General features: G+C 62.0%; 1 protein-coding gene across 14 annotated transcripts in view; it reads right to left on the bottom strand.

Annotated features, from left to right (window-relative positions):
• The window catches only part of PHLDB1 (pleckstrin homology like domain family B member 1), a 45899-nt gene that overhangs the window by 19235 nt on the left and 12344 nt on the right, over positions 1 to 14320 (bottom strand). For 9 of the 14 annotated variants that reach the window (XM_042957871.1, XM_042957869.1, XM_042957870.1 and 6 more), the window contains exons 5-11: positions 10583 to 10708; positions 7811 to 9156; positions 4884 to 5165; positions 4324 to 4464; positions 4056 to 4193; positions 1347 to 1475; positions 827 to 982 (exon numbers count right to left, since the gene is read on the bottom strand). In XM_042957871.1, coding sequence (XP_042813805.1) covers positions 827 to 982; positions 1347 to 1475; positions 4056 to 4193; positions 4324 to 4464; positions 4884 to 5165; positions 7811 to 9156; positions 10583 to 10708 — 2318 coding nt within the window. Of the gene's footprint in view, positions 1 to 826; positions 983 to 1346; positions 1476 to 4055; positions 4194 to 4323; positions 4465 to 4883; positions 5166 to 7810; positions 9157 to 10582; positions 10709 to 11291; positions 11448 to 14320 lie in introns of those variants that run through there. The other 5 variants (XM_042957873.1, XM_042957877.1, XM_042957878.1 and 2 more) reach the window with 2 other exon arrangements.

Below are 14320 nucleotides of genomic sequence, written 5' to 3'. Positions count from 1 at the left end.
GCCAGTCGCCACTTTTCGACACCCCTCCCCCTGATCTCGTGGCCGTCACCCCCCACCTACTCACTCCAAACTGCACACGCATGCGTGAGTGTGCACGGACACGGTAGTCTCAGCCAGAGTCACGTGAACTGCCCGGACCATCCTCCCCATTCTCTTTCCTGACCTCTTCCTAACACGTGCTCCACACAAACCTCCTCCCAAATTTACTACACACACGCACGCACCTCTGCCCCATCATCCTGTCCTGGTCTGGCTGAGATCAGGAGCAGGGGATCAGAGCATCTGGAGCTCCCGGACCGGTGAGGATATGACACGCAATGCCCTTATTTCGTGGCTCAGCTGAGCCACAGCTGGAAGCCAGGTGGTGCCCTTTCTAGGACCCCTGGTTGGCTCAAACGTCCGCACCTCAGGACCTTGCCCGCTTCCCAGCACGTCCACCAGACAGAACGCTCTGCAAGGGCGGCAGCGAGCCTCCTCTTCGGCCTCCTCCTCCTCCTCCTGTACCTCCACCCTTCGTTTCTTTGCCCGGCCGGAGCCCGGCTCTGGGTGTGAGCCCGGTCCACTCCCCACTGGGAGCCCACGCCTACTAACAACAGCTGTTGTCCGCTCCGCGCTTACTAGGATCGGAGCCCATGCTGTCCTCACGTACACCATCTTGCTTAGTTCTCTTGACAGCCTGTTCCTGTTTTGCGGTTAAGGAGACTGAGGCTCAGAGAGGTAAAGTTAACTTCTATGGGGTCATCAGCGGGGATCCAATTCACTGGCCTCCGCCCCGCCCCGCCCCGCCCGGCACCGAGGCCCCACAGGGGATGGGAGCAGGGCACACCTTCCTCTTGGTGATGCTCCGGAGCAGCTCGGCCTTGCTCCGGAGCAGCCCCTGGCCCGCCAGCTCACGCTCCTCCTCCACGCGGCTCTCCCGCTCCAGCTGCTGGAACTCCAAGTCCTCAAACAGCTTTGTCTCCGTCTCCAGGGCCTCGGCCTCCTTGAACGACAGTGACAAAGGGGGTTGAATGGTGCTCGCAGTACCGCTCCGGGCCTGGGAGGCCAGGCCGCAGAGGTGGGAGTTCTGAGGGCTGGCCCCAGGGAAATCGGGGAAGGGACCTGCCCCCAACCCATCCCCCTTTGCTCTGCTTGGCTTTTTGCCCCTTTCACGGGCATCGCTGCCTGGAGTAGCAGAAAGGTGGAAATCGATCCCCCCAATCCTTCCCTGTCCCTTCCAAGCCACAGCACCGACCCTGGTGTGTCCGGCAGGAAGTGCAGGGCCCAGGTGGTCCCGTCCCACCGCTCTCCTGTCTTCCGGGTGGGTGGCCCTCGGGGGCCAGGGAAGGGGGGCTGGTGAAACTGACCCTTCTCAGCTGCTCCTGTAACTGTTCCCGCACTGACTCGGGGCAGTTATCGAGCTGCGTCTGGAGCTCGGCGTAGAGCGCCTGGCGGGCCTCCAGGTGCCTCCGTCCCGCGGCCAGCTCCGCCCTCTCCTGGTCGGCGGGAGGGGTGGGGAGGGCGGGCACAAGGGAGAAACAGAACACACACTCCTCAACTCTGGCCCGTGGGCAGCAGCGGCCATGGGGGGGTGCAGGGCGGGAGAGAGAGAGCTGGGGAGCCGGCAGGGGGTGGGGTGAGGACTAACAGAGGAGAGTAAGCGGGAGAGGAGAAGGAAGAGAAAGGGAAAACACGGAAGAGAAGAGTGGAAAAGGCTAGGAGGCGAGGCTGAAGACAGGACGCTCGCAGGTGCAAGGGAAGCTGTCACACAGGCGCAGGTGTGGGTCTTGGGCAGAAATTTTGGTCTCCTGGAGTCCCCTGGGCTGGAAACACTGGGGTGGGTCCTAAGAAAAGCCTTCTGTTTTCTCTCCAAACCAGTCAAGGCCAAAGCTGGTCCCACATCACAAACACAGAGACTCTGGCTCCTATTTCCCCCTGACTCTGCCACTGCCTAGAGACCAAAATTTAACCCTGGGGGGTGGGGAGGGGTATAGACAGTGAGGGTTAAATCCAGGGGTCCGGCATGAATCGGAAGCTGAGGATGTTAAAGCTACGGCACTGTCGCAGAGGGGACCCCGGCCCGACTCCCTGGGCCTCCCTCCCTCCCGCCCTGGGTGGAGGTGGGTGCTGGCACTCCAGGCTGAACTCCAGCGGGATGAGGGCTGCAATTAGTTCGGCCGTTGCCATGGCAGTAGGAGCCCCAGGAGTGGGTACAGGGAGGAGGTGGATAGTTCTGTCTGGGGCGAGATGACACCTCCCAGGGCGGGAAGGGGGACGAGGGGAGGAGCTGGTGAGTCACCCCTCCGAAGGACAGGCAGAGGAGAAACTAGGATTACTGATTCCAAAACCAGAGCGGAGCCATGGGCTGGGGAGGAAAGCTGAGTGAGCCTGCCCCGCGGCCACTGCCTCCCCACCCCCCACCCTACCACCCCCTCAAATAACTAGGCCCAGAGAGAAGGCAAAGTCCAGGCCTCCAGGCCACGCCAGGTCAATGAGAAAGGAGGTTAGGCAGGTTCCTTCGGAAATGCTGAGCTTACTTCAAGTTCTTCTGCCGAATCCTGCCCCATCCCTCCGGCCCACTCTCGCATCAGGGAGAGGAGTCCTGGGTTCCAAGCACTTTGCCCTCTTAGGACTCAGGCTCTAGGATACCCCCTACATTCTGGATGGCTCAGGGGCGGGAGAAGAGGAGAGGCCTACTCATTCCCACCCTCCGGTTGGGGTATCTGGATTTTGGAAGCCCCAGAGGAAAGCTAGAAGGGCGGCCACTGTGTGGCAGAGGGAACTGGTCTAAACCCCCCAGGGCCATGCCGCCGCGGCCGGACCTCCTGACCCCTCCGCTCCGGAAGGAAGAGAGGGGCGGGAGGTGGACGGCTGGAGGGCAGCCTGCTTCTCCCAGCTGCACAGGAAAACCACCAACAATCTGTGGAGGCTGCACCTGGGCTCTTCCAAAGGGGGGACACTCCTCAGGCTGAGCAGCTCCTCAGCTACGCATTTCCCCCAACCTTTACCCTTCCTGCCAAGGCACCATTGAGTCAAGTTGAGCTGTGCCCCCTGCCCATTCCTTTCTGATCAAAACCCTGGAGTCCCGCACCAAGAAAGGAAGGAGGCAGAATTAGAGGGGAGAGGTCAAGGGCACAGTGGTGCCCCTGCAGTTAGTGCAAAAGCAGGCATGGCTCAGCCCTGCCTGGGTGGCACTGGCAGTTAGGGGCATGCGGAGAGCCCAGGACAGTGATTAGAGGGGGCGTTAGTGCAGGCCTGGTTGGTAAGCGTGGAGTTAATTTGGCACAGAATTTGGGAGTGTGGTTTTGGGGGCCAGAGCCAAAGCTCCAAAAACAAAAAAAGGAGTTGGGGGGTGGGGGGAGTTTGTTGAAGAATCTTTAAGAGTTTCAAAACTGGGACAGGAGGAAGACACTCTCAAAAAATTCAGAAAGAAAATTAAGTCTTGGAAAAATACTGTCAAGTCCAGAAATAGATGGCCCCTCTCCACACTTCAGAGCTTTTGGCACGTTGGTAGGCATCTTGGGCCTAGCTGGCACGGCCCCTGTGGGACGGAGTGACCCCTGCGGGCTGGCACGAAATCTGAAAGGGTCGGGGGCACGAGCTGGGACCACCTGGGACGGGAAGCTGCAGATCCTGAAAGGCTCAGGGGAAGCAGAGACCTGAAGGCCATCCCCCAAAGATCACATCCTGAGCACCCGAGGCATGCTGGGAGGGGCACGTTCTCTAGACAGAGGGACCCACACCCGAGTCACTCCCCAGCACCTGTCCCTCAGGCTGCGCTCACTGCCCAAGCAGCAGCTTCGGCACTTCCTAGGAGGGCCAGGAACGGGCAGGCACCCAGAGGCAGCACAGAGACCCAGACAGAGGAGATCCCAGAACCCAGTCCGGCCCCTGCCCGTGCCCTTCAAGCTGACACCTTCCGCAGAGGACAAGGTCCCCCCTCCCCCGAAGGGCACAGAGACCACCAGGCCTGTAGGAAGACTGAGGAGATGAGAAGTAAGGGGCCCAGAGAAGACGTTTGTCCTTCCCCGGGGGCCACTGGCAGCCAACACGGGGCCAGGCCAGCTGTGGGTTACCTTGTCCCTCTCCTTCTGGATGCCGGTTTCCAAGGTCACCAACTTTTCCTGCAGCTGGTCCACGGCCTTCTGCTCCTTCTGCAGCAACGCCCGCTCTGCCTCCCTCTCCCCCTGCAGCAATGCTCGTTCCATTTCAGCCTGGGGCCAACACCAAGGTCCACGTCAAGGCCAGTCAAGGCAGACGGACGCAGGCCCCTCCGGGGGCCTTGGCTCTGCCCGGGGAGGAACGTGGCCACAGCTGGCCTGGCTACGGGCCCTCCCAGCTCACCTCGCGGGCGGACTCCTGCAGCTGCTGCTCGAGCTCCTTCACACGGACCTTGAGCTGCTCCACTCGCCCCAACACCTGAGCCCGCTCCTCTTCCAGGGCCAGCACCTCCCCCTGGAGCTTGGCGCTGGGCGCATCTTCATGCTGGAGGGGAGGGAAGCCATCAGCTGGGGAAGCCTGGAGCCTTCCGTGACCAGACTAAAAGAGGGGATCCCCATTCCTCAGGGCGCTCGGAAGGGGTAGCCAGCCAGAGAGGAGGCGAACTCCCCTCCCTGCAAGGGGAGCAGTACAGCTCAGCTAAAGGGAATGAAGGTTTCCCACTCTGTGCCAGGCCCGGAGGCGGCCCTAAGGACAGGCAGGTCACAGAGTATAGGGAGAACCTGGGAAGCGCATCGACACCTCCCTCTTCCTTGCCTCCTCACATCTCAGCCTCTAATCCCCGATGTCTTCCCAAACACGATCCTTCAATTACCTCCCCCTCACTGAGCCATCCCTCCACCACCCCTGCCTCCTCTGCCCCCCAGCCCCTCACCAGGTGCTGCCCCCCACCACCACCACCCCACCTCCTGCTGGGTGCTCTCAGTGCTGCTGCACTCCTCCTTGAGATTCTCCTCATCTGAGCGGTCCACGCACTCCCACAGGCGCTGGGTGGCACCTCCGGGCTCCTCGGGGCCCCGCCCAGAGGCTCCGGTGGCCGCTGAAAGGCCTCGTGAGGGCCTCCGGCCCGCCAGCGCCAATGCTGCGGCGGCTTCCCCGATGCTGGGCAGCTCCCCAGCCTCGGGTGCCCCGTCGGCCCGGCTGTACTCAGCACACAGGTTCAGGATGGTCTCCAGGCGCTGGCGTTCCTGGGGAGGGCGGACAGAGCTGGGCGTGAGAGGGAAGGATGCTGGGTCCTGATGGAGGCACCGTGTGCAGTCAGGAGACAGAACTATGACACTAGGTGCCAGGGGCCCAGAACCAAGCCAGGAGAGCCCCAAACCCGGAGTCAGGAGAGGCAAAGGGCAGAAGGGCGCCCCAGAAGTAGGCAGGAGGAACCAGGCCATTGTGCTACCTGCCCACATGGCTAGCCCCTCCCAGCTTCCTGTTTCCTTTCCCTTTTCACTCTGCCCGGAATGGGCTTCCTCGGGGACACACAGCGACACAGACTGCTAAGCAGGCTGAAGACCACAATGGCACACAGATGAACACTCGGGTACTCGCGCTGACTCTCGTCCACCTAGATCTACAGACACGAGGGTACGGAGACACCCCAGCCACCAACACGGACACACAAGGACACAACATGTGCTCTGCACTCACACGGACAGGCAGGCACGCACACAGGTACCAGCCCTGGCACGCACGGATGCACCCTGGCGCACACTCACACAGATAAACACAGTCTAGCACACAGACAGGTGGGCACGGACACAGACGGCTGGAAAACAGACCCGTGGGCCGACAGGGATGTGACACAGGTTCGTACAAAGTTGTGCCCAGCGTGTATACGCCAGGCCAGACAGACGTGGGACACGGTCCTCCTCATCCCCTACCCCAGCTCCAGGTCACTCTCAGGCTGCCCTCCACTCCCTTCCAGCAAGGTGAGCTGCTGCCTCCGCTCTCCAATGCCCAGGCCCAGCTGGGAGCGCTCCAAGGCCCTGCCCCTGGCCCACCCCCTCCCCACAAAACCCCAGCCACACAGCTCTCAGGGGCCCAGGAGGAGGGACGGTACAATCACGCTCCCCAATCTGGGTCCCCCGCTCTCGTGTCCCAGCCTTGAAACCCCACCCCCAGCCCAGGCTCTCCAGGGTACCTCAACCTCAGGGGTCCCTCACTGCAGAGTTTGGCCACGACCCCCCTGGACACGTACCCCAGCTTCCCTCCTGCTGCTTGCCCAGTTCCACGTCAAAAAAAAAAAAAAAAAACAAAAACAAAAAAAAAACCAGGAACAGAGGAGCCTAGGCACCCAGGAGGCTGGGCCAGTGCCCCCGCCCCTGCCCCAGGACCCAGATAAGCAGCCTGCTGGAGATGGGAGGGGCAGGGCGGGCAGTCTCCAAGATTTAAAGTGGCAGGTGGGGCAGGTCAGGGCTGGCGGTGAGGTGTGCCCGTGTGCCCTCATGCCTGGGGGGTGGGGAGGCTGAATGGAGGAGCTGAGGGAGGCTGGGCCCGTCACTCTGCCTTTGCCAGACTCGGTGCTCCCTCTCCAGATTAAGACCCCAGGGTGGTCCGAGCACGCTCTAGGTCAAGGCAAAGACAGTGAAGGGAAGCTGTGGCAAAGGAGAAGACTGGTGATCCTTCCTCCTCTCTCCCCAACCCAGCCTGCACCTCACCTTGCCCAAAGCTGTCCCAACCTCTTCTGAAAAGCCCTCCAGACAAACCTCCCCATTTCTGGTTCTCCTCCTCAAACCAATCCCAGGGGCCCTGGGCCCCCCAGCAACCCCATTCTGCTCACAAGGGACAGAGGGCAGAATCCATTCTCCTGTACGTGTGCCCGACTGTCCACATTAGCCAGAGCCCCCTGAGCTCCCTGCGCTATCTGGGGAATCCTGGCCCCCACCCAGCTCAGAGGCCATCTCCAGGACAGCTGCCCGGAGCCACACCCGGCCCCCGAATGCACACATACGCACGCATGCTGATGCATACAATCACGATCACACAGTCGGCCCAGGATAAAGCCAGGGGCGACCTGTCCTGTTCTCTTTCTCTTCCCTGCCACCCACATTCCCAGATGATCCTCACTGGGCCAGGGTGAGCAGCTCCCACCCATTTGTAAAAGACCAAAAAGAGGGGTGCCTGGGTGGCTCAGTCAGTTGAGCATCCAACTTCGGCTCAGGTCATGAGCTCAAGGTTCGTGAGTTCAAGCCCCACATCAGGCTCACTGCTGTTAGCATGGAGCCCACTTTGGATCCTCTGTCCCGCCCCCCGCCCCCCCACCACCACTACTGTCCCTCCCCTGCTCGCACTCTCTCTCTCTTAAAATAAAAAAAAGTTTAAAAAAAAGAAGCAACTTTTCTAAAGAACAAGGTGCTTTTCTAAAAAACAAGCCTTAAGAAGACAGGCGTCTTGAATTCCAACACGGGCTCTGCCAGAACTTGCTGTGTGACCTTGCACAAACCCATTCCCCTCTCTGGGCCTCAGCTTCTCATCATTAAGACTTGCTCCTCAAACTGAGAGGTGCAAGACCTCACCGTAAAGGTGGTGTGTTTTCCTACAGCTTTGTTATCATCAGGTAAATAACGCAAAACTTAACTTACACGTTAAAACAAACGCTGTGTTACAGAATAAAAGCAAAGTTTACGTGCATCTGAAATAAAGCCTTAGAGACTTCAAAGAAAGTTCTTCCAGGCACCAGACCCCTGAGATATAGGTCACTAAGGTGCATCCCGGAAGGAGAAAAGCTTGAGAAGCCCAGGCCCTGTCCAAGGGCCCCTCCCGCTCTGCCAGCTGGCCTGCCTGCGCCCTGGCAGGGACCCCACCGTGGACGGCGGCACCCTCCGGGGCATCTGCTCACCAGCCTCTCCATCTCCTGCTCCCAGAGCCGTTCTTGGTGCTGCCGCCGGTGGTACTCCAGGAGGTCGTCCTCGTTGTCACTGATCTCCGTGATGCTATTTTTCCGCTCCCGAGTGACAGGCACCCGCAAGTCCCCACTGGACAGCTTCCTCTGGGCACGGGGGCTCTGGCGGGGCGAAGCCCCGGTCAGAGAGCCCAGACTATAGGCTGGGCTCAGCCTGCCACTGAAGCTGCCCTTGCGGGGTGCCAGTGACTCCCCGAGCGTGGGTGAGGGGCTCCGTGTCCTACGGCCCCGTGCCCCCAGCGTCAGGGAGAAGTCCTCCGGTGACGCCCCGTGGGCTGCCCAGCGCCGGGCCCGGGGACTCTCCACCACTTCCCTGCTTAGCTTGGGATCTGGCGTAGTCCTGGTGGGCATGGGGGAGAGAGCCCGTCGCGACAGAGACGGGCTCAACGGAGGGAGTTCCCGCATGCTGTCCAGGCCCCGCCGGCCCAGGCGGGGACTCTCAGGAGGCTGCAGGGTGCGGGTGGCTGACCCATCTGAAAATGTTCGGCCCACCAGCTGGCGGGAGGGGCTGGTTGTCAGCACCCGCTCGGTGCCTGGCAGCTCACGGAAAGGGCTGGGAGGGCGGTCCTGGAGGGTGCCGATCTTGTTTCGGGGAGCAGGGACCGGAGGCTGCAACTTGGGGCTTCCAGGAATGCTCGTGGGCTGGCTTCGGGCACCGGAAGCTGGGTATTCACTCAGGTTGATGGCCACCACGGGCAGCTGCCCACCCAGCCGGGGGCTCTCGGTGGCTCTGCGGGCCTCCGCCAAGACAGTGGCCGCGGGGCTGTCCGTCAGCAGACCTCGGAGACCGGGGCTGGGAGGCCTCTCGTGACCCCCTTTCCGGCCCAGCCGGGGGCTCTCGGAGGAGCGGGCGCCGCCCGGTCGGGACTGTGGGGGCTGCAGGGCCAGGTGGTAGCTCGAGGAACGGGCAGGCACCAGCGGCGGCACGGAAGGTGCTGGCTCCTGCCCGCTGGGTGAGTGGCTGGCACAGCTCCCACTGCTGGCTGGTGAGGAGAGCGGAGAGAAGGCTGGAGAGGTGTTCTCATAGCTGGAGCCCACAGACATGGCACCAGGGCTGGTTGGCGGGGACAGCAAGTAGCGCCCACCGTTAGCCATTGGCGACAGTGGGGAAGTCGCGGCAGGCTTCTTGCCGGCCGCTCCGGGCTCCTCTAGCACCAGCGAGTCCATGATCTCCTGCAGGTCCTTCTCAATAGAGCTCACCAGGGAACTGTGGCTGGCGCAGGCAGAGGGGCCCCGGGTCGCGGGCTGTGGCGCGTGGTTCCCATTCACCAGGCTTTCCGATTCTGCGGATGGGAAACACAAAGGTGCCTCAGGCCCTGGCCTCCAACCACCGGGGAGCTGTACGTGCCCAAGAACGAGGGAGGCGATCTGCCAGCTCTACCACTGACCTGCTGCACGACCGTCAATCAGCCGCCCTTGGTTTCCCTGTCCGGAAAGGAAGGGCACGGCTCTAACACCTCATGACTTAGGACAGAGCTGGTAACGACGCCAGGCACTTCTAGGCCCAGTTATCGCGGGCTCACCCCAAGACCGGGTTCCTCCCTGCCTTGGTTTCCCTCCCAGATCTCTCCTTCAGGAAGGGCAGATGGACATTCTATGGAGGGGATGCTGTGGAGCTGGCCAGAAGTTCGGGGTGGGGGGTCCAGTCTAATAGGACATTAGGACCTCCCAGCACAGCAGCTGAGACCCAGGAAAAACCACAGGCCAAACCTCCAGCGCTGGGCAAGAGGTGTGTGCCGTACTGCTCTGCCCAATCAGAGGCAGGGAGGGGCCTGGCACTGCTGGGTGGCTTCTGGAAGCCAGGCTGGCCAGCCACTAGGGGCGGCTCGGCGCCTCCGATCATGAGCCCATCAAGCCACGCCAGCAAGAGCCTGCCTTGGCCCTGCCCCAGGCCTCATCAACCAACCAGGAGTCCCAGGAACGAGTGCCCGGAACAGCTGAGGGAAGGAGTGGCATGACAAGGCTAAGGGAGAGCGGGTAAAGCTAGCCAGGGAGTGGGCTGGGAACCCGGGCTTCTGAGGGGCTCACCAGACACCCATGTCCACCTGTCCCAGTACCACACTGACACCTGTCATCCCACGGCCATCTGAACCCTCGTTGCAAAGCCTCGGACGGGAGGCTCACTGGCAGCCTCCTGGTCTACACCCCACCCCACCCCGCCCCCTAGGCAGCTGGGTTGAGGGGGGTGCTGTGCTGGTTCCCTGGAACAATCACCGACTCTCCTCTGGGGATCAATAATTCACACACAAACTGCAGCTGTTCCGCTGAGTAATCAGCTGGCATGGCCTGGGGGGAGGGGCAGGGCCCAAGGACCTAAGCGCCGGCAGGTGGGACCCGCCAGCAGGGGTTCGACCTAATGCTTCCTTCTGCCCCCTCGGGCCCCTCTCAAGGGTGAGGTTCCCCAGCGGCTGGCACATGAGGTTTAGGGTCCCAGACACCGAAGTGGCACCTTCCAGGGCAGTGGGGCTGGCAGAGCCCTCCGTCCCTTGGGCACATGATTCCCCAGTTCCAGCCAAGCGGCACTTCTTGGATCCCTCCCAGTAGCCAGACCGCCTGGCATTCTCCACCAATGGCCCATGGCAGGTGGCAGCAAGCCCAGATCATGGCCATTGTCCTGCCCTGACACTACGAGCATGGCCGGGATGGGCAAGGAGGAGGACTGTCCAGGAGAGCCACCAACCCGACCCCCCACCCCAAGTGGGCATCTACCTGAGCCAGGACTGTAGGGGGGCCCGGGGGCCCGGCCCCCTGCCGGAATCATACTCTTCATCCACTTGGCTTCAGCCGGGTGGTTAAAGCGGAGGAAGGTCGACTGACCCAGGCACAACATACAGCCTGCAGAGAAAACAAATGCTGAGAAGGGCAGAAAGGGCTGGGGTACGCCTCACCCCGCAGCACGAGCGGGCTCACCCCGGGCTCCAGACAGCCATCCCCACCTGCACTCACAGTGTCTACACGCACCACGCCTGACCTGACAAGCACCAGCAGGGCTCCACAGCACAGGGCAGAGCGGAAAGAGCTCTGGTTTGTGGGTCCCAAGATCTGAATATCCTGGTCCTAACTCTTGTTACTGGTTGTGAGACCTTCAGGTGAAGATCCTTCACCGCCGAGTCCCGTTCTGTCATTAGAAAAGTGAGGACAACACCACTGACCTTGCAGGGTTTAACGGGACAATGTCTGTGAAAGTGTTCTGTGAAGGGAGAAGGTTCTTCGGAGAACATGGACGCTCATGTCCCCCTTCCCCAAACTGTACCAATGATCCATCTATCTGCCCCTTGGGTGGAAAAGTCAGTTTCAGGGGCATCAATTTCCAGGATCAAAAAAAAAAGCTCTGAGAGAGGGGACAGGGAAAAACCGTGCGTCGGTCAGATGCCCCTCCGCAGGAACCAGAATTTGCTTCCTGGCTCCAAATCCTTACCATGACGTGGCCAGGGGAGAGCCACCACCTTCCTTCTCTCCGACAAAGCACCCTCTGGCCTGATATCTTCCTGCTCCTTGGTCTTCCGCGGAATCTAGCCAAGCCTAGGGCCAGTGGGCCCTGCCTCAGCCAAGCACATTCCCAGGCAGGAGACACAAGCCCAGTCCTGCCCAGTAAGGGTGACTACACGGAGAGGGGAGGCTATGTGGAAGCCAGAAATGTAGCCAGGGGCACCAAGAGCGTGCACGGCGGCAGGTGTGTGCAGAGGCTCCTGAGCCTGGCTAACGGGACTCCTCCTCCTCCTGGCCACACTGCAGGACTCCTGCGAAAGATGCTACGTTGGGAGAGCCCTGGTGCTCTCTCCAATCACCCTCCCGATCTGCCCACACCGCTGCGCCCAGCCTATCTACCCAATCTGGTGCCACTTGGCACCCCAAGCTTCATGCCAGTCTGCGCTGAGACTGGCAGGGAAGTCTACATTCCTGGACGCTGAGACAGTTCAGTTCAGGCAAGCCACAAGGGCAAGGGGCATCCAGGCCACGTGGATACCATGGCAGACCTCCCACTGAGCAGCTCGGGAGCCTGTTGCTGGGACCCTAGGCATTGCCGAGGCAGGCGGCGAAGGGGCCAGTAGGCTGAGAAGCCCACCACAGGTAACCATAGTGGACAAAGCCACCCACTTCTCTGGCACGCCCAGAGGCCCTCCCAAACAGGCAGGCACCAATAATTCCAAAGACTGACGGGTGGTTAGGAGAGAGGGGAGCCTTCCCAGACAAGCCGCCAATCAGGGATGCTGATCCCGGAGTAATCATAACCGGAATAAATAATAGCCAACCACACTTCCACCTAATTACAACCACAGCTGTTTCAGAAAGAGCCCTGCTGGCCCCTCCCGCTCCTCTCAGCCCTTTAACAAGCTAATTAATGATGAGTTCGCAGGGTCTAGACAGACCCACTCAATCCTAGATTGATGGGGGTGGGGTGGGGTGGGGGAGGATCTGGAGGCCGATTGCACAGCCCAGTCTGGGACGGAGGTGGGGAGTCTGAGTGGATTCCGGCCCATCAGAGCCAGGCCCACCCAAGAAGGCTATGGGCACCCAGGGACCCTCAGCCCTGGCTCCTGTGGCTGAGTTCCCTGCCCCCTCCTCTGCCCCTCACCCTCCTCCGCGCAGGGGGTGTGGCCTTGCTGCCTCTGGGCTATAAATAGGTGATGCCAGGCAGGAGAGCTGGATCTGTATTAATAGAGCAGGCAGGAGGGCAACAAGGACTGAGAGCAGCCCAGCTCCTGCCCAAATTAACTTTCTATTTGCACTCAGGGGCCCCAGGCATTGCCCCAACTGGGGTCCCTACTGCCCCCAGGAGCCTGGAGAGCCTATTTCTGGGAAGAAACCTCCTCTCTGTCCGCTCCTGCCCCGTCAGCCCACTCAGGAAACCCTAGAACCTCTTCTCATCCAGGCAAAGTTGTGGTCCGGCCAGGACCCAGTGGGGCCCAGGCCCAGCTGTGTGTGTGCAGGTGGGTGGGGAAGCTGCACATCTGGAGGGAAAACAAGGCAAAGAAGAGGGCGGATCCTACCTCTGAGAGACACCGAGGGGATGCACCACACACACTCTCTCCTACAAGCTCACACACAGACACACTCCCAGAAACACACACACAGGCATACGTGCTCACACACTCCCAGGGCCACAGTCACTGCTCAGCTGGCCACACCAATAGAACGGACCGGCCAAAGGGAGGCTGGGGTGAGGGGAAGACGGGAGGAAGGGCCCCCAGCCCCCCCCTCCCCCCCCCCTTCCTCTCAGCCCCCAGCACAGGCTTCCCCCATCCTCCTCGGGACCCCTCAGCCCCTTCCGGAGGCGGGTCCGTGGAGGGGGCTTCCAAGCGAGCGCCGAGGAAGATGAAGTCTGGCCGGCGGAGGAGTGGCCCCGAGCCCAGACCTCCCACTCGGAAACGTGCAGGGCACACACACAATCGTCTCACACCCCCGAGCTCGTAAAGGGGAGCCGAGGGCCCCGCTCCCCTAGTCGAGCCCCCCATCCCCCAGACGCCCCTCCCAGCCCGAGCCCCCGGGCTGCCCGCGGCCGGCCGGGCGGAGCACTCACCGCCGAACCCGGACCTCAGGAGCGCTGGCCCCCCGCTAGCTCGGGCCCTCGGGGCTCCCGGCCCGCCCCGGGCCTGCGAGGGGGCGGGCCGACCTCCCGCGCCGCGGGGCTCGGGGCTCGGAGCAGCTAGCCGCCAGGCAGCCAGCCGCCGCCAGGGCCCGGGGAGGGGCGGGCCGGCCACCGGCGGGGGAAGGGAGCCAGGGAGGGAGGGACAAAGGAGAGGAGGAGGGGAAGAGGAAGTGATGGAGGAGAGGAGAGGGGAGCGGGATGGAGAGGGCGGGGCGGGAGGATGCCGGCGACCGGCGCGGTGGGAGCTCCGCGGGGCGGGTGGGGGGTGAGGCAGGAGCAGAAGTGGGGACGGGGAGGAAAGGTAAGAGGTAAGTAGAGGTCAGAGGGTGAAGAGTCCGGAGGCAGGAGTGAGGCGAAGCAGGGTCGCCCTGAGAGCCCCCTGTGGTCGGCCTCCCGAGAGGCCCGGGAAGGGGCCGGCCCTGGACCCGGCCGGCAGGTCACACCCTCTGGCCTCAGATCCCTTATCTACAGAATGAGGTCGTCCTCAACGACAGCAAAGGTTAAGCTCTGACATTCCATGGCTCCCAGAGATCCAGCTAGGTCAGGAGGTCCAGCTCTGCCCCTCCACCTGCCACGGTGACAAGGTCACTCTTGGGCCGGGAGTTCAGGCCAAGGCAACCCTCTGTGCAGTGTGAGCAGCACTGAGCCCAGCTCCGGTCTGCAGCCGAAACACCTGCTCTTCTGCCCCTGCTCCCCACACTCCCAGCCCAGCCCAGCCCAGCCCAGCCCAGCTCACCCAGAGACCCAGGTTGGACCAAGGCACTGCCCCTTCCAAGCCAGCCCGCTCCCCTGGGGCTCCAGAAGCCAACCCCACCTCGTCCCCACCACCACCACCAGCTGTGCTAGTCTCAGCAAAG

This window comes from Panthera tigris, chromosome D1 (assembly GCF_018350195.1).
Source record: "Panthera tigris isolate Pti1 chromosome D1, P.tigris_Pti1_mat1.1, whole genome shotgun sequence".
In the NCBI taxonomy this organism is placed as follows: domain Eukaryota; kingdom Metazoa; phylum Chordata; class Mammalia; order Carnivora; family Felidae; genus Panthera; species Panthera tigris.
This window is presented reverse-complemented; position numbering and strand designations above follow the sequence as displayed.